Source organism: Marmota flaviventris, chromosome 10, assembly GCF_047511675.1.
Source record: "Marmota flaviventris isolate mMarFla1 chromosome 10, mMarFla1.hap1, whole genome shotgun sequence".
NCBI classification, from domain to species: Eukaryota; Metazoa; Chordata; class Mammalia; order Rodentia; family Sciuridae; genus Marmota; species Marmota flaviventris.
The window spans coordinates 90,118,679-90,146,605 of NC_092507.1; the positions used below are offsets into that span (position 1 = coordinate 90,118,679).

The 27,927-nt window shown below is 34.0% G+C and overlaps 1 protein-coding gene across 3 annotated transcripts in view; it reads right to left on the minus strand.

Moving 5' to 3' along the window:
* Window positions 1–17,501: 17,501 nt before the first annotated feature.
* Window positions 17,502–27,927, minus strand: part of Col11a1 (collagen type XI alpha 1 chain) — a 210,341-nt gene continuing 199,915 nt past the window's right edge. For all 3 annotated transcript variants that reach the window (XM_027943110.2, XM_027943108.2, XM_027943109.2), the window contains 8 exons: window positions 27,549–27,602; window positions 27,405–27,440; window positions 27,261–27,314; window positions 25,351–25,600; window positions 21,957–22,069; window positions 20,560–20,628; window positions 18,632–18,865; window positions 17,502–17,648 (listed from right to left, as the gene is read on the minus strand). In XM_027943110.2, the coding sequence (XP_027798911.1) occupies window positions 17,502–17,648; window positions 18,632–18,865; window positions 20,560–20,628; window positions 21,957–22,069; window positions 25,351–25,600; window positions 27,261–27,314; window positions 27,405–27,440; window positions 27,549–27,602 (957 nt within the window). The remainder of the gene's footprint in view (window positions 17,649–18,631; window positions 18,866–20,559; window positions 20,629–21,956; window positions 22,070–25,350; window positions 25,601–27,260; window positions 27,315–27,404; window positions 27,441–27,548; window positions 27,603–27,927) is intronic.

The following is a 27,927-nucleotide window of genomic DNA, read 5'->3' on the forward strand; positions in this document are numbered from 1 at the left end:
ACTAACCCAGAGGACATTTTGTTAGATTTACACCTAATCATTTCATTTAGTTTGTGTATGTTTGTGTGTGTGTGTGTGTGTGTGTGTGTGTGTGTGTGGTGCTGGGGATTGAACTCAGGCCTTGTGCATGCTAGGATAGTGCTCTACCTGAGATACACTCCTAGTCCTCTTCACAATTTTAAATAATATTATATCCCAGTGTCCATGTGTTTATTGCTAGTATACAGCAATAGAGATAATTTCTATAGGTTAATTTGTATTCTTCAACCTTGCTAAATACATTTATTAGTTCAAAGATTGTTTTATTTTTGTAAAATAAAACAATGCCAAAGATTGTTTTATTTTTGTAAAATAAAACAATGCCTTTGGAATTTCTACACTGGAAATCATCTACAAATAGTGACAGTTTTCTTTCTTTCTTTCTTTCTTTTTAATCTCTGTCTCTCTGTACCTATGTATTCTCTCTTATAACAATACTAGTCACGTTGAATCAGGGTCTACCCTAGTCAGTATGAACTCATCTTAATTCCATTATATGCACAAATACATCATTTCCAATTAAGGGCACATTCTGAAGTTCCAGGTGGACATAATTTTTGGGAGATGTTAAGGGCACATTCTGAAGTTCCAGGTGGACATAATTTTTGGGAGATGTTATTCAACCCATTACCCTTAGGTCTTTCCCCCTCCCCCCTTGTACTGGGGATTAAACCCAGGGGCTCTTAACTGCTGAGACACATCCCCAGTCCTTATTTATTTATTTATTTATTTATTTATTTCTCGACAGGGTCTTGTTAAGTTATCTTAGGGCCTCACTAAGTTGCTGAGGCTGGCCTTAAACTTGCAGTCTTCCTGCCTCAGCTTCCTTAGCCACTGGAATTACAGGCATGCATTATGAAGCCTGGCTACACTTGGGTTTTCTTTGTTCCACATGTATCATATACTTAATAGTTGAAGACGCTGCAAGCCCAGAAACGTCCACAGATGACAGATAAAATGGCCAAACCAAAACTTGCTATTTTTACACAAAGGGCCAGTAAAGGAGAACCCTATTTAATTTCGTTTTCAGTGTCCTCAAAATGTCTTTGAGGGAAACCTAATAAAACAAACTCTGGCCTGGTGAGGCATCACTTCCAGATCTTCAACACAGGTGCTAGAGATCTGCATGGGCTTTCCAGTCCGGGAGCATGATTCTCAGCAACATCAGCTGAGTTCATCTTCTCAGCTTCTAGGAAAAAGTCAAGCTACAGGCTATGCATTGTGCTCTTGTCTTAGAAATCTTAGCCCTTGTGGTGGTGAGGACAGACAGATGATCACAAGCAGTTTTCTCTAGATTGCTCCAAACCTTTACACAGGAACCAAGAAGAGTGAGCAGCTCACCTTATTCTAGGTCTGAATTCAAGATTTCTGAGGTTTCTTTGTAATTTTTGAGCTCATATGGACTTTGTCAGAGGCTGAAGGAATAACAATCATTGAGCAGTATCACCAAGACCTGTGAAGTATAATGCTTCAGTTGTTTCTTATACATCTAGGTTATATTTTCTCCTTTGTGTCTCCGGCACCAACACTTCCCCCTTTCTTCCTCAGACATATGATGGGGAACTAACTAAACCAGAGATAGCCCAATCTCAAATTACAGAACAATTCATTTCCAGAATATGTTTCCTCATGATGCTTTTATCAGATGGAATCAAGCCACAGACGAGATTGTTGATGCAGGTTAGCTTAGATAAAGACTTCACTTTATTAGGATCGATCCTTCTGGGTTCTTGGCCACTTCATTTTTCTGGTTAAGAGTGCAAGCCATCCCATAAGACATCTTGCTTTATGTCCCTGATTGTTGTTTTTTTTTTTTTTCCCCCTCTTCTTTTTAAGATTTGGCTCCCTTTCTTAGATAACTCTATGATATACCGAATTTCTGTTGAATTTATTAATATATTTCTCATAGAAATGGCTTGCCCCCCACCCTCCTGGAGAACAAGTTCCCTCTCTCATCTCTAATCTTCAACCTCCTTTTTGTCTTTATTTGTCCAAGATATCAGTCCTCTGTTTAAGACTCAAATGTCTAGAAGGGCTAAATGACATGAAGCAAGCCAGATATAAGCACAACCACAGAGAGTCATGGAGGATACAGCAAATTAAAGAACACATGCCCTATCTACAAGATGGAATAGGCACTTGTTTTCATTTTATTAGATTCTCTGAATTTTCAAGAGAAGCCAGAAATTCAAGTTTTTAAAGGTTAGCAACTAATTAAAAAGAAGGAAAAAAAAAAGGAGATACATGGGAGCCAATATTATTCAGTCCAAATAGTATAGGTCTGAGAGCCAAATCTGGCTCACTGGTACTCACATTAGGACTTCTGCTGTATCTCTTTAATGATTTTTCCAGAAGATGCTAGGGGTTATCATGCAAATAGTCCTCCTGTGGTTCATATTAATACCCCTTGGGTGGCTTTGGAGATGAGGCCAATTTAAGACCTACTTATGGGGAAATCATGTCTCACATCTTTTTTGAGCTCCATCTGGCAAACAGCTCCCCCTGGCTCAAAGAATCATTGTCCAGATGACTGCTGGCAGTAGGGCAGGGCTCCCCTAAAGAACAGAACACAGGATATCTGCCCAAATCTCTCTGTCCTCAGGATGAGCCTGTCGATAGTGAGTGGTTTATTATGGCACAAGCTGGTGTAGAGCTGTGCAGCCTCCTCTGTAGTGGCAGCCTGAGAGCATCTGTCACACAGACTCTGCAAACATCAATAGTATTGTTATCTTAGGCCCTGGGATTTTATTTTCCTCAATACTTTATTTACTTCATTGAACAATATTGAATTTTCTTCTGCCTGAGTTGGGCTGTGAGACTAAATCATCACCAGGTGCTTTAAATTGTTCTCTTGATGATTGCTCGCTTCTATTTCTGGTGCCGTTTTTATCTCTGAAGTACTACTTTGGGTTTTCAATTTTGGTGGTCAGACCTGTGTTTCTCTTCACTGCAGAAGTTTAAGCAAGTCTCTGAGGCATGTCTTCCTGTTTTATTCCTTGTTTCTAATGTGTCAGGCCAGGCCAGGACAGGACAGGCAGCTGGCTGCAGAAGCCACAGTCTGGTTCATAGAAAGTTTAAGAACTACACCAGAGAACTTTCTGGTGTGGTAAGAGAAGAGCTAAGGAGGGATGAGCTTTTTTAATCATACTTCAAAAGAAAGGGAATTCTACTCAGTCTTTTGGTCTTCCAAGATATTTTTTTTTTCCTCCCAGATTCATGATTTCATCTTTTTTTTTTCTCTTTTCTTCATGCACTTGCTCTCTCTCACTGTCTTCAAGATGGAAAATCTCTACACATTTCTGGTTTCAGACCAATGATACTTTCTTGGCTTCCCAATGAAGGTTAGAGTCCTCACATCCATTGCCTCAGATCCCCATATGTTGCTGATCAAAAGATTCATTACTCTTCATTATCATCATTATTGTTGCCTTTGTTGTTGTTGTTGATGTGAATGATATTTTAAATATTTTGTTAGTACCTGGTTTATCATTAAAGTCACAAAGGTAAGAGATATGTCTGTCTCCTTCACCACTGGACCCCCAGGAGAAGAAATAAATGTAGATGTCTCTCAGCTGAACCTATTTCCCTTGTAAACGCAATGAGAATTTATACTCAATTTTTAATTTCATAGATTTCATAAACATTTAGCACCTGTCCACCAAATACAGTCTTATAGGTGCACAGAGGAAAACAGCCCGCTTTGCTCTTCAAATTCAATACATTTGAGTCAGTTTTTCTCTTTCCTGCTGCAGGTGTTTCCTTTTCTCACAGATAAGGTATGAGCTAGGTAACATAATTAGTTTACTGGTTAATAATTTAATTTTGGATAATCAACACGGAAGCAAATTTTTTTTTTAAATATTGGGAACCTGGGATCCATAAATTTTAATTTCCTAGCAATTCGCTTAAGCTTTCTTTTGTTAAGAACATGGAATTATTAACATTCTTAAGTCTTTCTCTATTTCATAAATCTAATAATAAATCTTTGATAAATTCTTCACATTAGTTTGCTAGGACTTCTTTAAAACTGTGTTACAACTGATTGGCTTAATAAACAGAAATTTACTATCTCATTGTTGTGGAGACATATCTCTTACATTCTAAATGGAGATGCTGGTGGAGTTGATTTCTCATGAAAGCAATCAAAAGAATCTTCTGGCCTCTCTGCTTTTAGCTGGTTCTCTTCTTGTTGTGTCTCTTCACACTGTCCTGCATTTGTATTAATCTTTATGTCCAATTTCCCATTTTTATAAGAACTATCAAAAATGTATATAGGCTGGGGATATAGCTCAGTTGGTAGAGTGCTTTCCTCACATGTACAGGGCCCTACCTTCAAACCCAAACACCACACTCACACACACACACACACAAAAAAAAAAAAAAAAGAAAGAAAGAAAAGAAAAAAGAATGTATCCACAATTATGACTTGATTACTTTTATAAAGACCCTATCTCCAAATATACTCAAATCCTGCAGTTTAACCAACAATATAACTATGATAGAGTTAATTTTATACTGTAAAGAATACACATTTTTACTCTGATTGGGTATCCTAAACTAACATTCACTGCAGTATGTGATGCAAACAATATGCAACTGATTGGGGACAGACAGATGCAAATGATGGGAACATGAAGTTAAGGGAATAATTCTTTCAAATGGGCCCACTATGCTGACTTCCACATGCTTTCTTTTCCAAGAAGCAATTTACCTGCAGCCCTGCATGACTTAATTGGACAGGATATGTTATCTTCCTCAGCACACTACCTGTTATCTGAAGGAGAAATTCATGCCTGAAATAACAATGTTGATGAGAGGAAATCACATTACCCTGAAGAGGGAGAATTTTGTGAACCTGAGAAACTGATGTGACGCCATTTTTTAAAAACAAAACCAGCTTCTACCTCAAGGCCTGTCCAAAGGGAGAGGGAATGACCTTTGTCCTTGGAAAACCCACAGAGATTTCCTAGGCACATAGCCACCCTGCTGAGTTGTTTGTCTGTAAATAACTGGAGAGATCTGCTGACTCAGTTATGCTAGCTCCTGGAAAGACCAAAGAATGGGCCTAATGCCTGACCATGACCCATAGCAACCCCCTAGCAACCACCAATCCGGTGAGACAGGGAAAATACCTGAAATGCCAGGTGACCCTCCCAGTAGTTTCCATGATTGATAACATGTTAGGAAACCCTGTAGTTTAGCGAGTACACTCCTCACGGCTTAAACCAATCAGTTCAAATGTATCCACCTTTTGAACTCACCAATCACCCTTACCCAACTTGTTCCTGCCAATGAATGTGTTAATCAATGTTAAGACTTGTTGTTTGATTTTCCCACAGTATGAAATGATTTGCTATGTGATGTTGTGACACATAGAGTATCCCCAAAAAGCTATAAAATCTCACTGAACAAAGGACTGGACTCACTCTTTGGGCCCGCTGCATCAGAAATGGTTGTGAGTCCAGGCTCGAGCTTGCAATAAAGACTCTTGTGTGATTGCATTGGATTCTGCTCTTGGAAGTCTACTGGGGTCCCAGGAATCTGGCATTACAAACCCTTTCACAGACCAGATCCCAGAACTCAGTGACAAAGGGTAATTCCTCATAATCATAAAATCTGTAAGAATGTATGGTTCAGAATTCAATTAAAACTGGTCAGCACAGTCCAAAATGCCCTATTATTGTTGAGGCAGTATAGACCTGAAAATCTGATGTCATCCTGCTGTCAAAAGTCAAGAAGTGGAGAGGACTCTCTAGAAACTTCTCTGGGATCCCCAATAAAACTGGATGGAGTGCAGGAGAGGCACATAGTTCTCCTCTCAAAGAGGATCCACTTTCTCTTTTGAGAGTATCCCCTTTCCTTTTTCCTGTTCCTTCAATAAACTAATGCCTGTTACTCTGAGAAACATGTCTGAAATTTTTCTGACTTGATCACAAGAATCGGGATTTGAAATGTGTGTGTGTGTTTGCGGGGAGAGTGTCTTTGTGCTGCCTCAGTTTCCTGTAACACAACCAAGCTCTGTACCTAGCCCTGTAACACAACCAAGAGTGGCAATACTGTATAACTCATGTTTGTACTGTGAAAATTCAAAAATAAAAATAGCAATATCTATTAGAGTAATCAGAAAACATCTGAGGCTTTAATAGGAGCAAAGGATTAATGCAAATGGTATTTAATAAAATCAGAATTTGAATAAGCATGAAAAAAAAAGACATTTAAGATATGGGGCTTGAGTGACAGAGTACAGATGAATAAAAATACCAGGCATATTCATATCAGAGTGAGTAGGTGATCTGACTCAGCATATTGAGGAAGAATAAAAAAGAGGGTTAAATCAAATGTAAAATGGAAGTTAGAATAGATGAAAGTAAGTTTGGGATTTAAAATTTTGGAAACAGGGTTTGTATTTGATCAGAGTATGAAATACATAGTTTGTGAGCAGAAAATTGACCGAGATTATGGGAAAATCCAGGAATCATTATAATCTTTTACTCACTCTGTGCACATTGAAATGCAACTTGTCGATTTTTTTTATTTGGTAGGTTGACCTATTTCTCCTTTCCAATGTATCTTCTGGCTCATGTCTTGCTTTGACAAACCAAATGTAAACTACTTAACAATGTAGTAGTTTTGATTTTTTTGGTCCTGGACTTCAAATGAATGTCTTTTTTATTTCTCTTCTGCATTCCCTCCCTCCCCGCCCCCCCCCCCACCACCTAGGATTGAACTCAGGGGCATTCAACCACTGAGTCCCACCCCCAGCCCTATTTTGTATTTTATTTAGGGACAAGGTCTCACTGAGTTGCTTAGCACCTCACTTTTCCTGAGCTGGCTTTTAACTCACCATCCTCCTGCCTCAGCTCAGGATTTGAAATGGGATTACACGTGTGCGCTTCCCTGCCAGCTCTCTCTCCTCTTTGTGATGGCTCTTTGAAGAAGCCTGGTCCAACCTGCTAGAAGAAGAGAGGCCTTGTGAAAGAAATCTGACCCAGGAAAGGCCATCTTGATCACCAGCCCGCAGCCTGACTTCTAATTGCCATAGACACATGACTGAATCCAAGCAAGATCAGCCTAGTCTGGACCTGGCCACAAAAATCCTCCCCTTTAATCATGAACTCATGAAGGATAAAAAATTACTTATCATTCAGAGGATCAAATATTACAATTGTTTGTTAGGCCATAATATGGTGGTAGAAGATAATTCAGATTGTTTAAATTGTGTAAATTTAGGAAAATAAACCTGGCAGCTAGAGAAGTGCTTGTGTGCATATATAGGGTGTGGGTGTGGGCAATTAGTAAGAAAGAAGAGTCAGGAAATGGATCTAAGAAGGAGCTTAGACTACAATAGTAATAATATGTGAATTATAAAAGCCATTTTAAATCTGTGAATTAAAAAAAGGGAGAATAAGGAGAATTAAGGAATTGTTTTGTCTTTTTATCAAATATTATAGATAACACTTTTCTGTTTAATAATGATTAAAGATTTTTTTTTTTTTTATGGCAGAGATGAGTATTTTCCTTAAGCCATTTTTTTGCCCCATCAGTTTATCAACATATTCCTAGTCCATTTTGTGGAAAACAAGTTTTAAAGAAATCTATAAAAATTGTGGTCATGGTTAGACGTTTTGGAAAAATGAGAAGTCATTGCTCCACATGATTGGTTAAAATATAAATACCAAAGACACCCTGTTCCAGGAAGAGCAACATAGCTTTTTGTTATGATAGAAACTTACATGGGATCACTTTGGTCTTTCAGTAAGATTTCTACATGCTTAAGTCCCATGGCATATTAAGGATAAAGCCAGATTAAACATTTTTTTCCCTTTAGTTCCTTGGCTCTCTGCCAAACTCTTATTGCTTCCTATGTCTGTGTCTAATCTAGTCTAAATTCTCTTAAAATTGCCTTAAAGGATGTGCCATCTGAGGATTGAAGATTCTTATAACAGAAGTTTAGAGAACCCATCCACATATATTAAAACTATGAAGGCATCAATAAATATCTCAGGAATATATAAATCTATATGGATATATAGATATATAAATATGTGATACACATACATTGCACAATTAACTTCAATGGATATGAATAACAAGAAATTAAGTTAAATTTTTTAATATTTGGGGAGTTTAACGGTCATGTTAAGAATAAAAAATGGCAATCATAACTTATTTTTTTAAAGATCTCTATTGCTAATTAGGCAATTTTCTTTCATCTACATGTACATGGATATGTGAATATATTTAGCATTTAGCACCAAATTTCTTTAGAAAATTATATTTTGCTCATAAAGTGCTCTTTTCAGACCAAGCATTTAATAAAACCAGAAGATTAATTTTAGGTAGAAATTAGTGAGTGAGGAGGGATGTATACAGTATATAGTGTTTTTTTTAAATCTCCTTTGGTTCCTTGGTTCTTGTGATTCTCCAAAGATCCTTGCATCTTAATATCAGCTTTCTTTTCGTTAAACAGATGTGTTACTTAGGGACAATTTGCAGCCCTGAAGAATCCTAATGATTTCAATAACAATGCATGTGATTTTGACAAGGATTTGCATCATTGTGAAGGATTCTGACTGGGAAGTCTTGTATACTAACTGCCATGGTATACAAGAGGACCACCTCTGAGTCTGCCTCCAGATGCTTTATTTGAATGAAGCTAACTAGAATTAGCTTGAATTTTTTTCTGTTTTTAACTTTTTGTTTATTTGATGATTCATCTCTTCCTTTTTGTTACAAATGAGAATTTTACATGCAAAGAACTAATTTCCATGACAAGAGTAGAGTGTTTGTGCAACTTGTTCCCAAAGACAAGAGATGATCAAAAAGCCTAAAAAAGAGGGGAAGTAACATTTCTCTTAAGCATATGCAAAAATCACCTATGAGAGGATACTTTTTAGACTTTTAGATTTTTTTTTTCACTCAGAAGTACATTAGAAATTAAATCCCACATTATTGAACTTTCTAAACTTGACTTTTTCAATATCATTCAATCTACAGATATACTTAACTATATCTTTTCTAAAAAGCCAATTCCCTCACTGTATACAATAAGATCACTTTCATTTTTTAATAATTGATTTTGGTTAGACCACTGAACTGAACATACTCTTTTGAAAAAAAAATCTCTATATATTCAGAAGAGCCACAAAATTTAACTTGTTCAATGTCAAGTGACAGTGTACTTAGACTTAAGAGATCAGAATGAAACACTAGGAAAGAGCTCAGTTACCTAGGTCTTCCTATGCTCATATTAATCAGGCAGGGATTTGCTGTTCACTGGGAACTAATTCATGTTTGAGTACAAAAAAAAAAAAAAAAATTAAAGCTTACTAAAGAGCTTTTCTTTACAATTTATTCCATTGGCCAATGTTTTCAAAAGTAAATAATTTATTACTTTAATGAGTGTACGCACAAATGACAGAGATGAAGCAGACCTCATAAATCAGAGTGATGCCATTTATTCAGCTGCAGAGTTGATCAGTCAGGCTTACCCACTTTCTGGGTTAATAATGCCCACCAGTTACAAGAGGGGTTTGGGTTTTTACAAGATACACTGCAAGGGGATTTAATCATTGGAGACTTCAACAGGACATGTACGTGTGGCTTCATTGTCACTGGGAAAGAATCTACTGGGAGAGGATCAATGTTTCATGCCTCCTTCCCAGGGACTGTCTTATCACTAGGAAAGGATTTATTGAGGAAGGATCAAGGTTTTGCCTTCTTCCTCCTCCTCCTCCTGGGTTACACTGTCTTGGGGGTTCCTTCAGTGAATATAACTCATATTTTCTGAAATAAAACACAATACCACCAAATGGAATAGTACATATCAAGGCACGTCACAATCTGAATTTGCAAAATGTTATTCCAGTTTTGTGCAATGTACCTTGTTAAAATTTTAAAACAGAAAATTTTGCAGGTGATGGGAAGTCATTGAGGAAATTTATACATGGCCACAAATAGCTTACATCTACATTTTAAATAGTAAAGTCTTCTCAAGATGAGGAATAGATTTGAGTGGAAAGGAAGTGAAAGTTTTTATAACTCTATGGTGAAAAATATTCATATATAAATTTGGTCAGTGGTAATGCAGATGAAGGGAAGGAACAGGTGTGAAGGATGTTTAAGAAACAGCCTAGAAAAAAAAAATGGATTACTAATTTGAAAGAATAGCAAGTAATTGGTAATGACTCCAGCTATCTTTTGCCCTGACAGTGCTGTGGATGGTGGTGCCAATAAAAAAGGAACTCAGGAAGGGGAGCTGATCTTGACACCATGAGTCATTAGCTACAAGAAAATGCACTTTAGATTAGTGAAAACGCTATTGCCTGTAAAGTTAAATATTTTCCAGATATAGCAGTTGAATTCATTATACTTGAAGAGTAAACAGTGGCTAATAGAGGCAGTTACTATCTACTTATAATAAGGTTGACTGGAAGGGCTGGCAACAGAGTTGCAGATATAATTTCTTCATTTGTGTACTTAAATGTTTACTGAGTAGATCCTTTGCTCTCATCTTTCTCTACCTAGATAATATTTTTCATATCCATTGAGTAAATTATTCCTAAGACTTCCCATCTAATTATTTTATGTGTCTATTTTTACTTATGAAAATTCAGCATCAGCGGGCAAGAATATATGACTACAATTTATTGAATCTCTTCCATGGTTGATAATATACACAAAATTTTATTTACATGTGGGACAGGCATTTGTTCATAATACCAGAAACCTACATTATTTTAGCAATGGCAAGTTCTTTTCATGTGTAACGCTGCAATACTATATGAGAAAAAACTTGAGACAAAAAGCTAACCGAGTTGAGTCTATCTAATATATTTCATTGACACTCTTTTAGACTCTTCAGAGTTTAATAAAGATATGGTTTATTTTCCATTTTGATGTTTTTTGTTTTTTTTTAAGGCTAGGAAACTATAACTTATTGTAAGATATATCCAGTGAATGACTCTGGAATATTTTTAAGCAATAAAAAAATAGTCATTTTTTTTCCCTCCTAAATCGATTTACGCTCGTTCCTTCATGCTAAATCGTACGGTAATTATTACTACAGTCCAAATCTGTATTGCTACCCACTTGAATTTCTGCAGCCACTCTTTGCACTCCATCTTGGTCTTCTTTAGCTGACTCATCTCTCAGATCCACTCACCACAGAGTACCTATTATGGATAATCTGTCAATTTAACTCCATTGGGACTTTGCACTTCTCAGAAACCAACACTGGTTGTTATCTTATGCATATACCCAGGCTCCCTTGTTTAAATTTCAATCCTTTTAACCTAAACCTAAACCTTAGCCACAAATGATGCTGTTTTCTCCACTGCATGACACAACATCAGACTTCTTGTCCTCTTCATGTCAAATTATGTATGCTTCTGGAATTCTCTTATAGAATCTCATAGATTTCTTATGTAAAGGGGCTTTCCTTCTCCACACATATCCAATCTCTACAAATATTGAGGCTGACCAGCTTCTTCTGGGAGTACACTTACATACCAGCTTTTTATGCTGGTCTTTCAGGTCCTTGAATCTTTCATCAGAAACTTAATACTATTTTTTTTTAGATATGATAGATTTGTCTTTTCTATTAGATGCAAATAAGGATATAGGGTAGAAAACTGTTATCAAAATTCTTTTGTTAAGTTGGCTGGTTTTCTTTCTTTATTTTTTAATGAAACCTGTACTTATGGTGGGGCTACATCCTATACTTGGCTATTGATTTATTAATGATTAAATACCCTCATGTTTTCTGGTATTGATGTTCTATGACTATGTCTTGAGAAAAATATTTACGTAAAATTTTACTTAAAAAAGGCTTTCAATTATTTAACCAAGAAAAGCTATTTATATCACTTTTCCACTTTCACTTAAATAACTAAGACTTTTAAGGGTTTTTAAAAAAAATTTGTTACTATTTTCTTCCTATTATTTCTTTCAATAGTGATATAAAAGCATCTAGGGTAATGTGAAGATAACTAGATAATATTATCTAACAAATTCCCTCAGTTTCTTTCTAAGTAGATTATTATAGATGCTTTTCCTAGAAACCAAGACAATGTGGAGAGCCTGCTTCAAATCCTGATTCTTGCGATCAGGTCAGAAAGATTTCAGACATGTGGCTCAGAGCAACATAAATGATTTTATGGAAGGGATAGGGAATGGGAAATAGGATATTTTCAAGGAAGAGCATGGGAACTTTCAGGACAGTATGCCTCTCCTGCCCTCCAGTTTTTGGTTTTGTTTGGTACTGGGGATTGAACTCAGGGCACTCAACCACTGAGCCAATCCCCAGCCCTATTTTGTATTTTATTTAAAGACAGGGTTTCACTGGGTTGCTTAGTGTCTTGCTTTTTGCTGAGGCTGGCTTTGAACTTGTGAGCCTCCTGCCACAACCTCCTGAGCCGCTGGGATTACAGGTATGTGCTATTGTGCCTACCTGTGCCTACTTTTATTGGGATCCCAGAGAAATTTCTAGAGAGTCCCCCCTAGGTCCACCTCTTAACTTTTGACTGCCAGAAAGATGACTCCAGACTTTTAAGCCCCAACTGTGATGGCAACTTTAGATCACCTGGGCTCATGTTTATCAGTTCCAACTGGATTCTTAACCATACACTTTTATAGATTTTATGGTTAGAAGAAACTATTCTTATCTACCAGAGTTTCAGGATCTGTTTACAAAAAAGTCTTCCCCTTCAGGTTAACTTGGTTTCCACTCATCAACTTTGTTATTTTGGGGCTCCATTTCTTCTTCAGATAGAAGGTAGTTTGCTGAGAAATCTGGTACACCCTATCCACTTAGGCCAGGCAGGACTGCAGGTAAATTGCTTCTTGAAAAAGAAAACGTGGGAGTCAGCACAGTGGGGCTGATTTTATAGAATTATTCTCTTAACCTGCTCCCCACTATCCTCATCTGTCTGTCCCCTAACAGATAAGAAACTTAAAAGTTCCATAAATCTACAGTGCAGATTTTAAAAATAAATTTTACCTTACAGAATGTGAACCTCTAAGGGAATGTTTATTAAATGATTTACAAACATAATTTATTATCCTACAATAGATGAGATGCCAAAACTTGTTCAGAAATTCGTTATATATACCTTGCCCCATGCTAACCTGGGGGACCTGCAAATAAAATTCTTAGTGAACTTGATTGCTCCATTAAATATAAAGTGTGGACATCCCACATAGGGTTGATAAAAGACGTTTCTGAATTTTCATATGAATTTTCTTTTGAAACCAAAATAACCATTCTCTTCTGTGAGCCAACAAATGGCAGTCAAGCATTTTATTCACAACAAGACCCTCATAAGATAGTGTAATTGACATGCTAATTGACTCATCTTAGGCCTTAGGTTGGCACTGAAATAAGACCTGCCACTATGACATAAGATATGCTTGTTAGTTTGATAAAAGTCAAATCTTTTTTGCATTATGAAAGGAAGAACTACATCTTTATTTCTTTATAGACATATAGAGGTGCTGTAAAGTAGGAATCTGTGTTTCTACATAACTTCATATAAATAGTTTTTAGGCAGAAATGCCATTATAAGGTTACTATAAAATAAGTCCCAGTTTTAGGAATGTGAAATATTTCTGAAATAACTTCAATTTTTGGTTTTTGAAGGGCAGAGTTAACCATGGGTCCATAATTGTTTTCTCCTACTTTTCTTCCCCCTAACCAATCTCCTTAAAAATATTTGACTGATGGATTTACTTGAATGAAAATAAGTGAGAATCCTGCAGGGGTTGCTAGGTACTGATTGCAGCATGCAGGATATCTTTCTGCAAAATACTTTATTGTAAATCTTCCTGCAATCTATGGATCTCTGGGCTGCAGCCACACTGGATATTGGTTAATCATGCAGCCAATACAGGGAGATGGGAATAGGAAAATATAAAAATTGAGACATCCTTATACTTATCCTTCTAAGAGCAAAGCATGTTCTAGTATACACACACACACACACACACACGAGAAACTATGTCTGATGAATTTGGTTTTTCTGGATGTAAAAAGACTTGTGCCATGTGTATTATTTGTTAATTCTTTGTGAAGATTGTATGAGGGTGTGAAAATTTGGGCCTCTGTGTTCATGCAATTTGTATAGGTTTTACTTTACAAACATTAGATCATTATAATAGTTCTGTGAAGTGGGCTGCACTTGTGTTATTAGCTACATCTTAGAAAGGATCTTATACTGTGGTGATAATAGTAGCTATAAGAAATCTAGAGCAGTAGCAGCCACTATTTATCTCTTATAAGAACAAGGCCCTTAATTAACTCATGTTTTGTAATTATCCAGCATGCAGATTAATATGAAATCAACAAAACCCAAGCTTCAGTATAATTCTCATGCTTGGGCACCATTTCAGACATTGAAAAACCTCCTAAAAATATGCTCAAATGATCATATAATTGGTAACATTTGCCAATATCAAATACTTTGACCATGATTGATTAAGAACATTGCCTCTTTACCCCAACTTCTCTTTGCTAACCTGCCTTATATTGGATAGTGTGGAAGGAAATCGTGAGGAGGTAATTCAAAAAGGGATTTGTTTATTTGGGGTTCATGTAATATATGGGGTATAATAATTTGGCTTGCAGTTGATTTTATGTATAAGCAATGCCTGCAATCCTAGTGTAGGAATAGTTTTCTAGAGTAATCGTAACATGTCGTGATAACCAAAATGATATGAAGGCAAAGTTTGTGCCATGGCATGCATGCCTTTTGGTATACAAAAGATGAATTTAATTATCAGCAGAGGCAAGACAAACTTTAAAATGTATAGAATCAGAATCTGGTCTGGCTAACTTTCATGAGTTTTATAGTGCATATATGAAAGACAGAGCTTTACATAAATCTTGAAATGATCTTTTATAACACTTCCCAATAACAAGATGTGAAACTAAAATATTGCAAAACTATTACTAATAAAAATTATTTTGGTCTAACATGTTAGACAAATTTATTTTAGAAATTAAATTATAAAATTCTCCTGTGAAGGGGCAAAGAGATTGCAGCCAAAAATATAAGATACAATTACCACATCAGTAGATCAGAAAGCTGATAATGTTGTTTTCCCAATATTGTTTGTTATGGGTCAGTTTTAAAAGATTATAGTTTGTTGTAATATTGGTTCATTCATGTCTATATTTTGTATTTTTAATATTTTTCTTAAATTTATACCAAATTTTATTTGAATCAGGTCCATGACCCACCTCTGCCTGTAAGGTTAATATCATTCTCTGTATTTTTCACATGAATAACTTAAGCAGGCTAAGCTACTTCTAAAATGTCATCTAATGTGCTTTTCTATTCAACTGAACTTTCTTTTGTCCAGATTAAATCAATCATAGGGGAGAGAAAGAAAATCTGACGTTATGCAGAGGATCAGATCCATACATAAAAAGAACAGAAAAGCATAAAACATTCAGTTATCTATTCATTCTCTGTTGGTGCCAAACTTAAGGCTCTTTTGCTTAAATAGACAAATAAGAATGCATCTCTGATACAAGTTAATCTGCAAAATATTCTATTGTTGCTATGCTTTCAGTGTTTGCTGTATAGGCTCCTCCTACAAAATAAATAATTTATGTATGAATTAGAGACTATTTCAAATTAAATGTTTGGGAGGCATTTATAATGCTGAATGAAAAGGCATTTTTGAGGCTTTGTAAAATGTTTAATTACAAGAAAAAAGTTTGAAATTTTAAGTACAATCTATCTTGAGTATAGTATTAAAGTATTTTGTGTAGTGTTTAGTATTTTACAATACTTAAATCACTTGTCTCTGAAGGTTAATATGCTTATTCAAAAGTGCAAAAGTATTCTAATCTGGATGGTCAAGAAAGAGAACGAAAAGCCTGTTCTACAAACCAGAATAATTTGGAACCTATTTAAAAAAGAGAATGACCAATCCAGGTAGACAAGACTTGAGTTTATTTATGCGATTCAAAACTCCCTTCTTGAAAGGACATTTACAAACTTAATTTCAAAAATAAAATAAATTCTGAATGACAAATGTTCACGTTTTAATTTCAATATTACAGGTATGTTCTTTCATGATAAATTATCAGTTGAAAATGTTCCAGTGGAATCTGGTATCAATTAATTTTACACTTCATATAAGAAATAATAAAACATTTATTTTCAAGTCTTACATATATTACTTAAAAATAGATACAAAGTTCAGTTTGTAATTTTTAAAATTTTATTGCTGTTTCAAGCTACCTGAAAGAAAATACCTTAGTGAAAATTATGTTCCAATTGTCTTGAGTAAGTATGGCTTAAAACAGTCCACCCATGTATTATTTAGCTATCAGGTTGGTCAAATGATGGATGATGTCTTGAAAGTTAAGAAATGGTATCAGTTGGGCAGGTAAAATAATATTTGATACTTTTATAATATGCAACTTGGAATCAAATTTAAGAAGTTGACTGATTAAAAATCTAACATTGCACAAATTCATAAATAATTGCTTAGTTTCCATCTTTAAACCTGCTTTTTTGAAGCACACCGAAACAATGAGATAGAGAAAAAAATGTACATAAGATTGTTTGCTTGATGGAGGCATCAATTTGTTAAAATATTTCTCATACATATTTCCCTGTTCAAAAATATAAACTTGCTTGTTTTCCATATATACAAGTATCCTGTGAAATCCTGGATTCTGAGAAGAAATAGTTTGAGGTATAGCATTGAGTAAAACATCCAAATGCATGATATTTTTGGCAGAAATTCATTAAAGTTACTGTCGGCAGAGAGTTGATTGGAGTGTGCTCCCAAAAGTCTTCCAGGTTTTGCCCTCTGATAAATTTGTCAGCGACATCAAATAATTGAACTCTTCAACATCAATATATACAAAGGCATTTTATTATTAATCAAAGAAAGGGAAATAGAGACATCAGAAATTGCAACTTTATTTTTTGTAATACATATATTTATTGCCATCATAGTTCCGCAATTGTCATAAAATTAGAGTCAGATGGGATTCTGAGACACGTGCAAGTTTTGGAAATGGACATATAGATAACAGTATGGAACTGTACATAAAATAATTACAATTTATTAAACACATTGTTTTAGCATATCCTTGATGGATGGGAATGAGCACCATATTTTTTTATGAATATATATTTTTCTGTCTTTTCTTTTTTTTCAGCACCAAAGAAATCCAAATAGGAAAAGGAGAGATGAGGGTCGAGAATTAAGAATCAGCCCTGTTTCCATCTCAGCCACACTACATTATTTCTTTATGATTTTCAAAGCTCTTTTCACATGATTCTGCCCTCTCAAGGGCATCAGTATTTCCTAAATGGTACAAGTATACGTAGCAATTTGTACTCTATACCATCCTTATTCAAAACTTGCATTTGGCATGAAATGGATTGCTGGCACCAAGGTATATTTTCTGTTGGTTTCATAGGTTCTTCATCTTAATCTTAGCCAAGAAAGCAAACTGGACCAACTTCAAATCCAAATTTTTGATTCTGATCACCAAAGTCATTGATCATTACATCAATGATAGGTACTTGATCGATTTTCGGTGTGTTGATTTCAATTACAGTCTTTTCATAGCCTTTTCTGGACTGTAAAATTAAGCATAAATTAAAAATTACATGATAATTTAATATTGCTAAAACACATGTTATTTTCCTAAGCTTCTGATAGGAGGCTAGAAGATAAGAAAGAAGAGAATAAATCCCAAATTTGCCAATAATTATGTGATAACTTTTTGCTATTATGAGTGGAGAATCACATTCAGTTTTAAATTTTGAATATTAAAAAATATGCTTAATATTTAATTGTAGCAACTCAACTATGATCATCCAACATACTGCACATTTAAAACTAATTAAGTTGATAAATAAAATTTAATATAAAAATTGATGCTGGTACTAGATCCCATAATATAAGTAATGCATCCTTATTATTTTACTTATAATTAAGATATAGATTGTCAAATTCTCTTGTCAAATACAGTATAAAATCATAACAGAAGTTGAAACATTTCTACTACCATATATTAATTTTTATAAATATTAATAATATACTACTATTTAGAATGCTTTCCAGGACTTGTGCATCTATAACCTGCTTTGTGTTCTCTTTCTTGTTCTACTTGTACCCCACTCATTCTGTTGAAATCATAGGTGCTCTTATTTTGCAATTGTGCTATCTCTTCAGTCATCAACACTTAGTCAAAGCAAATTGCTATTATATGGAATTCCCATGTGCATGAACATTGGTTCCAGAGGATAAAGATAACAAAAATGATAGTAGCTTCCTAAATTGCTGCTAACACAGTGACAATTAAAAAGCATCTATCTAAGATTACCTTCTGTTATATCTTCAAAAATGTATCTTTGTGTATTTCAGAGTGTCTGCATGTGTGTATATCTGTGTGTGAACATTAGTGGTTTTGAAAACTCTGTATTTTAATATGTCAATGTTAAGCATCAAATCTTATTAATAACTGACAGCCATTGAGAGAAATCTGGCTTAGAACTAAAGTGAGGCTGTTAGAGGCTGCCTCTCATCTGTGAAGAAGACAAGCAGAGATTTCACTCACCGCACAGCCATCATGCAGTGCTTTGATGTAAGGGTTGTTATCATAGGACATCTCCTCATCATTTGATCCCAGGAACCGAAGTGCTTTGTCATAACTTCCTGATGACACATCATACCAGGCAGCCGACTGATGACAGTTATAGGTGAAATTTTGCCGAGCAGAGGCAGTGAGAAGTTTCAGGAATGTCATTTGCACCATGTTAATGGTATTGCCTTCAACATCTAAATATGAAAGCTGGGAATAAAAGAATAAAAAGACACATAAAGACTCTTTTTCTCTTTTATGCTATGAAAAAATAAATCACTGTTGACAGTGAACTTTGATGCAGGAAGGATGTAGATGAATCGACAGCCCTTTTGTAACCCACTGAGAAAAAGTGTGAATTGAGGGTTACAAGACCCAGAGACAGGATTTTATGAACTCAGGTCTCTATCTCCAACTCACTTACTCTAACCACTGCTTATCTTTGACAAAATCACAATGTCCATTGTTTCCTAATCAGTAAGCACTGCCAGAAAAAAAAATGATTCTGCTTTGAGGAAATACTTCACTATATTTCATATCTTTTTTTTTAATTGTAAAATAATGAGACAATGAAAACCAAGGAATCTCAGTGTGATGGAAAGGTTAACTGGTTTTGTTCTTTGATCATGATCCTGTACTTTTTATTTTGGGGCCATAGTCTTCCAAGGTGTTTTGGTCTTCTAATTTTCAAAGCAGAGTTTCAGTCCATTCTCAGATTTTATATATATGTTTTTTTTTCACTGTTTTATCACCAGCACCCAGCTTAATGGCAGAGACAATAGGAGTTAATAATTGTTGAGTCAATACTATTTTGTATTTATAGCAGGAAAATAATTTTAAATGTAAATTATTAAGACTTGTCTTATGTCATCTTCACAAAATTTTTGTTGGGCATAATGGAGATCACTTAGCTTAAGAGAAATGTATAAACCTAAATTTAAAAAAAATTACAAATTCACTGTGATTTATACACGAAGGCAATACAAAAGCACTGATCTGACTTTTCTTCTTATAAAAACTTTATCTATTCCTTACTGATTAACAGAGAGATATTGAGGAGCCTCGTGAGTTTAGGGGAAAAATTTACTTTGGCAATGAACTCTAAGGAAAATAAAACTTCACAAAACAAACACACATAGGGTTCTACTTGTGTATATTTTACACTCATACACAAACAAGAATGTAGCATGGGTGCATAATATCTAACCTGAATACTAAACTAGGAAATTGTAAGTCATTAATATCTATGTTTATATAGTAATGATAAATGTACAAATTTTCATCAGTGGAAAATAATAGCATTTTAAAAAAATATTAATTGATTGAATAATTATTTGGATAAGTGGGGAAACACTTAAATTTGGTTAACTCCTAATTAAAGTAATTTAAACACATATTTTAAATAGCTTTTAATATGAATTTAGTCTAACATACAATCTTAAAATATCTTTACAAAATTTTTAAGGGAAACTGGTAATTGTATGGACATATGTAAATTTGGCTTACAATACAAATAAAAGGTAGGTTTGTTCACTATATTCCCAAAGGTAACAATCAGAAAAAATAATTGTACATGCTACAAGTTCTTCATGAAATGAAAACCAAAGAATAAACTAGGGATCAAGCAAATAGGAAATGAAATAGTGATAGTCAAAGATATTAAATGGATATTAAATACTTTTGCTGATATTTTTAGCAAAATTCATTTTATAATGACTTTGTCTTGAACCTGAAATTTAGTACTTCCATCTATTTTGATACAAAAACAAATTAATTGCTTTAGGATACCATAGTGGTCTAAGAGATGCTAGGTGGAACAAATTGGAGAACACATGAGCTATATAATTTGAGCTCGGCTTAATGGAATTTGAAATAAACCATTTCATGCTGAGGTAATAACATACCAATTTTCCTCTCTTAAATTCACTAAACCAACTTCCTGGTTTCTCCTTTGGCCATGATGAAAGTCTTACCTATTGTAAATGAACAGGAAAATTAAAAGTTAGGCAAATATTATAAATGATAATTTTTTTGTCTATATGGGTAAATTTTAGTAAGATTAAGAAGCTAAAGAGCTTTTGAAATATACATAAAATGAGATAAAGAGCAACATTTGAGATAGATCTTATGAACTGCATGTAATGAATATTGAATCATTTTCTTCATGATCTCTTCAGTGGTTTAAAAATAAATGGGGAGAGATAACTTGGTAAAGGCAGACTAAGAGCTGTAGGGGACATCATTAGAACTCTCAGGTAATCGCTCACAAAAGAAATCCTCCAAATGCCAGCCAGCATCAACCCCAAAAGACAAGGAACAGCACTGTGTATCAAAGGAAGCATTCTGAAAACATTTCTCCAGTAACTAAGGGTGAGATGTCCCAGAAAAGTCATTGGTAGAAAGTATGACTGATCATTTCTTCTAGGAATATAAAGAATCCCTTGTAGATCTGCATTTATTATTAAGTAAAGATCAGTAAATTATGAGTTTATAAGGCTTTATCTTAGGAAATCTGAATAATCGGTGTGAGGGGCTGCATTTTCCTTTGCCATGGATTATTTTGGGGGTTGGAGGAGATGTATTATGATAGAAGTTGCTTTGTCTCCTGACCCTACTATATCATTCTGATGTTACCAACTTAAATATTCTCCTAAAAAAGATCGATCACAAATAAAATTATTTGCTTTGTCTTATGGAGTTCCTTTACCTCTAGGAGTCTGTGCCATTTTCTAAAGAAATTGTTTGGAAAATGCACTTATGCTGATGAAAATCTCTGATTCTGTTAATGATCTGCATGTAGCTTTAAAGATGTAACTCAAGTATATCGATACTATTAGGTGAAAAGCATGGAGTGTGTGTGAAGGGACTAAACATCTAAAACATGTAAGTGTACAGAATGCTCTTATTTTATGTAAAAGAAAAATTCTTTATGAAATTTTTCATTTTGAGTATATTATGCAGCTGTGAGTGTTACCATGTGATAATTGGGCAGAATAACACTATATATGTACTAAAAGTTGAGAGTCAGCTGTGATGTGTCATGGAAAAACCATAGAATTTTAGAGAGCAAGCAGGTGCCTAAAGAATACATCTGGGCAAAAAATAAAGAAAAGAAGTATTTGTTAACTCTATGCATCACTTGGGTGCCTTATTCATGTTTATGCAAATGAAATGCTCTAATTACCCTGTAAGAAAAGCAGATAAATGAAAATATGACAGTATAATTTTCCTGTTTAGTTCAATATTGCAAAAACATGGCAGGAACTGTCAACATTCGCCACCAAAACAGATTGGTACTTACTCCCTCAGATTTTTTGTCTGGATAAAGGCAAGTCTCACCGCCAGATGTGAAATTGCAATAAACTTTGAAGGAATCTCCTGAGCAACCTTGGTTAGGATCAATCCAATATTCACCTAGAAAGTAGGAAAAAGCAGGTCATACACAAGTTCATTGACAATAATATCAAATGCATGAGAATCAAATTTTATTAAAAAGAGAAATAAGGAAAGTCAATATTCATAGATCTTGTTACTTTTATGCTTTTAGGCATATTAGGGTATATATTTGATTAGCTGGAGTGACCTTTTCTTTTTTGCCTCAACTCTTTGTAAAGGAACCATATCTGAAATATTTTTTTTGGTCTTGTCATACCAATCACTTTTAGGTATTAATCTGTTACCTCTTCAAATAATAACATCCTGTGAATCCATGTGTAATAAATTACATGTATAATGGAATCAGATCTAGTTGAACCCAAATCTACTATGTAGTACTTTGTTTTAGAAATATGAGTGTAACAATCCATTTTGACCTAATTTATTCATCTGTAACAATGGAGTACCTATTTAGCCACAGAAATCATACCTTCACCTTATTTTACACAACAACTTCTTGTAGTAAATGTTGATCCTAAGAAGGAGAACTGCATTATATATTTAAATGTGACCTGCTATTAATGCCATTAATGCAATGTGGTCAAACAAATTTTGTCATGTGAATAATCATGATTAATATTTTGGCATTATGTGAGTAAAGATGGTCAAGATTAGGAGTTACATAAAGTTATTCTTTGAATGACTGACAGAATGGTTTTTGTTAACAAGAATTATTAGGAGACAAAATTGATAAACATGTGACAATTACTTTGCTTTCTTCCTATCACATCATGCTCTAAACTTAATTTTAAACGTGAATTTGAATTATGTGAATACAACAGTTTTGAACTTATAATTTTAAAAGCTCTGGTAGCTTAGCTTAGTACTGGAACTCTCAAAACTCCAAATTCATTCAATGTTTATCTTCTACTATATGAAAACAGTGGAAGTACTCTAATAGTTAATAGCTTCTACTGTTTATCAGGTAACAAAAACATTCACACTTTTTACAATTACACTACTAATATATACATATCTGAAACAAATTGAAATTCTCAGGAAAAATATACAAGAGAACAAAAATCATATCTAAGATTTTATCAACAGAGCTAACTATGCTGTCTTTGATATTTTAATGTTTTTAAAGAATATATTGTTTGGATTATATGGGAAAAATTTTATTTTGCTTTATGGAATTAACATTTTTATTAAATAGTCTTTCAAATAATGTTAATAGCTTAATTATTCAGATACCTTTGTTTAATAAATGGATCAATATCCTGTAGATACTATGTTCAATTTATCTCCAATTTACCCATATATCATTTCTACTGCCATATCTCTAAATGAGGCCTCCGTCACCTCTTGTCCAGAGTAGTTCCAGAGCTTCTTAACCAGCTCTCTTGAATTCATTTTACTTTCTTTCAAAAACACTTTAAATCATTTTTCAGTTTGCTCACTATTGTTCAGCTACAATCGCCTTCTTTTAATTTCATGAAAACATCAAAATCTTCTCTTCAAAGCTTTGCAAATGTGCTGCATCTTCTGCCTGGAATATTCTTTTGATTCTTAGTGTGACTGTCTATATTAAAGTTTCAGCTTAAATGTCATATCCACAATATTAATATTGAGTTTATACAAGATGGATTCATCCCCTACATAAATAAATACCCACTTTTCATATAACTGTCCATAATATGCTATTACTAATATTTTTGGTTTTTCTATCTCTACCCTTAGATAATAAATAGATCAAGAACATTATTTTTTCTGTTCATCTATGAATGTGTGTATGAAAAACAGCACCTGGCATTATTCAAGAATTAATTAATTAATCTTATTTTGATGTCACGCTTAAGAAGTAATGAAGCTAGTTATCATGGAGAAATTATTGGAAACTACAGCCCACAGTGGGATTACCACTCTTAAAGTTTATAATACTTTTTAAAATTCTCTGGTTCTAAATCATATGTGCTTTCAAATTCAGTACATGCTGCTATCTTTTGCATTTAATTTTCAATTTTGTATGATTACCTTATTCATTGAGATCTAAAGTATAAGAATCATGTATATTATGTAGCTGTATTCTCTGTATTCCCATTTAAATGTCATAAAAACTTCAGTGGAAATTCGTTGATTGGTCAAGTATATTTTAATTTGTGAATAGAAAGAAAAATTTTCTAGCACAGGCTCAAGCCAAATTATTTAAATCCTTTGTGTATATAATGCCAGTTATAAGTAAGAATCTCTTTATAAATCACAGATCTAAACGTGTATTTTTCATTTAAATAAACACAAATTGGAAGACCCTGAATTATCAATTTGCACAGAATCCTTAACTACTAGCTGTGTTTTAGTTTTAATTGGCTATGCATAAGAAAGTAATATTTTATGATATTTTTCCTTTATAGTGGCTATATATGAATTAATTTAGACTTTCCTATCTTCACTGTGTTATTTAGATCTAATTTATAAAATTCATTTTTTGATGATAGTGCAAAACAATATTTTCTTAGAAGTAAAGGGAGGTAAGGTATTTCAGTATCCATGAGAAGATTTATTAATCATAAATATCTACCCCCTTGTTAGTTAAGTAATTATGACTTTAATCAACTATCTAAGCATAGCTGAACTTTTCCTTCTCAGAAAAATAGATATGTATAGGTTTTTCCAAGCTCTAGGCAAAAGAAAGTATCCTGATTATAATTATTAAGCAAAATATGAACAGTTCTACTAGATAATTGTGGATCAATGAAAGAAAAATTTTTGTTGCAAATTATCCCAATCCTTAAATATTCTGTTCATCAAATTTTGCTAAACTGATAGATCAAATGTTCATGTTATGCTATTTAATCATATTCAGATTATCCATGTTAGTGTAAAGTACTTGATCAAATTCATGCAAATATTAATTAATATTAATGTGATTGTCTTAATGTACTATATTAATCATATTAATATAAAGTAAATGAGTAAGTTAGTAACAATTGTATGGTGATATGCACATATGGATGCATACATAATACCCATTCTGAGTTATTTATAAGGCAAAGTGCATTTGTGTGAGCAATCATTATCCAAAAATCATCTTGTCACAGTTCAATGAAAACCTTATTTAACAGACAAGGATTTTCCAAAGAAGACCTTGAATTACACAATGTAAATGACTTTTTCTGTCTACAAGAGTAGAATTAATAATTCTTTGCTCTAGTTTTATTTAGAGAGTATATTAAACATTTAATTAGAATTAACGAGCTCACAATGCACTTCAGTAACTTAGCAACTCAGTACATTTGTTTTGTCATGTATTATTAACATACCATCTGGGAAGTCAGGGTGGCTGAGTTGCAGGTCTTTGCAAGTTCGGGCGGGATTGGTCTGAGTACCCATTGGAAACTTCATATGCTCAATGTCTTGCTTTAGGGAATTGAGGGAACCAAATATTTCCTCCATTCCATCGGAGTAATCAAGAATATTATCGCCTATATCTGCTTGCATGCTTTCAGTATGTCTTCTCATTTTTTTGGATGACAAGATTGGTAAAGGCTGAATGACTTCACCAGGTGGACCCTGTAAAGAAGACAAAGTGGGTATAAAATATGTGAGTGTTCCATAAAGTAAAAAATATTCTTCAAGCTTATAAGAAATTATAGTTGGTTTAGCTTTTCTATAGTTGCAAAATGATATATGAAAAAAATCATATGAATAAATACACATATATATGTATATATGTAAATTTTGTAATTTCTTTTAAAAATTATCTGGTGGAAATATGGAGGTAGGTGCACAAGTCAGATTTCTGGCACTTTATCTACATATTGTAGCATAGTTTTCTGTTAACATGTTATATATGTTACTCTCTGATTTTCTGAGTAGTCCTCATTGACACACTATTTCTAGAACTATATTTTAAAGTCTCAGCTGGACGCAGTGGCTCACACCGGTAATCCCAGCAAATTAGAAGCCTGAGACAGGAGGATTGCAAGTTTTAGGCTAGACTCAGCAATTTAGTGAGGCCCTAAGCAACTTAGCAAGACCCTGTCTCAAAACAAAAAATAAAAAATGGGTTGGGGATGTAGCTGAGTAGTTAAGTGCCCCCCCTCAATCTCTAGTACCCACCACCCCCCAACCCCCGAAAAATATCTCGACAGATTAGAGCAACATTTTAAAGCTCTTACACTATCTAATAAAATGTATTACATTTCTCAAACATTTATATTCTGAAACAGAATATTAGTGTGCTTCAATATGTATTACTTATATCTTTATAAATTAACACTTAAAAGCAATCAGACTTCAATTTATGTTTATGTAAAAGTAGAACCACACCAAATATTTAATCCACATTGTTATGGGTTAAAGTGAACATTGGAATAACTTCTATGTTGAATTTATAACTCTTAACACCTCAGAAATTTGATCTTATTTTCAAATAGGGTCATGGGAGATGCAGGAGTTAAGATGAGGTCATTAGGTTGGACCCTAATCCAACATGTCTGACATTATTATAAAGATGGAACATTTGAACACAGAGGGAAGACAATATAAAGGAGATTCAGAACAGATCCTTCCTCAGGGCCCTCAGAAGAAAACAACCCTATTGACCCCTTGATTAGGACGTCTACCCTCCAGAACTGTGAGATAATACATTCTGTTTTTATAGCCACTCAGTCTTCTGGTATGCTGTCAGGGTAATCTTAGAAAACTAGTAAACATGTAATTGGAAACATTTTAACTCAAGAAAGAAGATTAAGTATTCTTTCATATACTTATATATTGTAATTCTACCTTTTAGTAGTGTTTAAGTCTGGTTAATATAAGTACTTATAAATGGTAGTTATTATTTTTGTTTCTATTACTATCATTACATGATACAGAAAAACAATGCCCAGCATCTGAACTTTTCTTTTTATTCCTAAAGTCAGGTAAATGTATCTTTGTGGCATACAATTAATTGGATTCATTAAAATATGATAAAAATCATGATTCTTTTGATAAAAAATAAAGATTATTATAATATATAATTAAGGTTTCCTCTATTTAAAGAGTCAAATCAGTTCATAGGTCTTGGCATGTAGACTTTATTACTTAACTGACATAGTTACATTTTGTTATAAAATCAGAACCTTGGACAGTACACAGTTTTCATCCATTTTATAGTTGCAAACAAATCACCGCCAGTCTCCAGATGTAAGTTATCAGAACATCATTCTTGTTAACATGCACTTACCGGAGGTCCAGGAGGCCCTGGAAGACCACTGTCACCTTTCTGGCCAGCAGGTCCCTGTTAGAAAAAGAGTGAACATAAGTAGAGAACAAAGTAATTTAATGGACTTCACTCAAAAATTAAAATGTCAAAGGGAGAAGCACTTACAGAGGAGCCTTTGTTACCCTTGGGACCTTGAGGACCCTAGAAAATGCAGACAAAAGCACAGATTAAAAATCTAGAGCATTTGTACCTTTTTGTTATACTCATAGCTTAACTGTAACTTATAAGATTGCTTTGTCCAGTACTTACAGGTAAGCCTGGAGGACCAGGTGGGCCTATGGGACCAGCAGGACCTGGAATTCCCTAGAGGGAGAATGATCTGATTTAATGAGTTTTCCTCAGCATTCCATTTCCATGCTTTGCATAAAAACACACATTCCAAAAAGTAGAGATTAAAAAACCCCTAAGAACAGCCTAAAATTTTCCATTGTGAAGCAAAGAAATAACTTTTATAAAGTAATCTGAATTTTTCCACCTGGTGTACTGTCTATAGATATTGAGATACTAGATAAATATCTATAGTATGAAGGTTATGTACATATATATTTTATATCCCTGCAGCACTCAGAATAAACTTGCATGTGATGAGGATTCAAAACACGGCTGTGCAAATACTAACCTATGATTG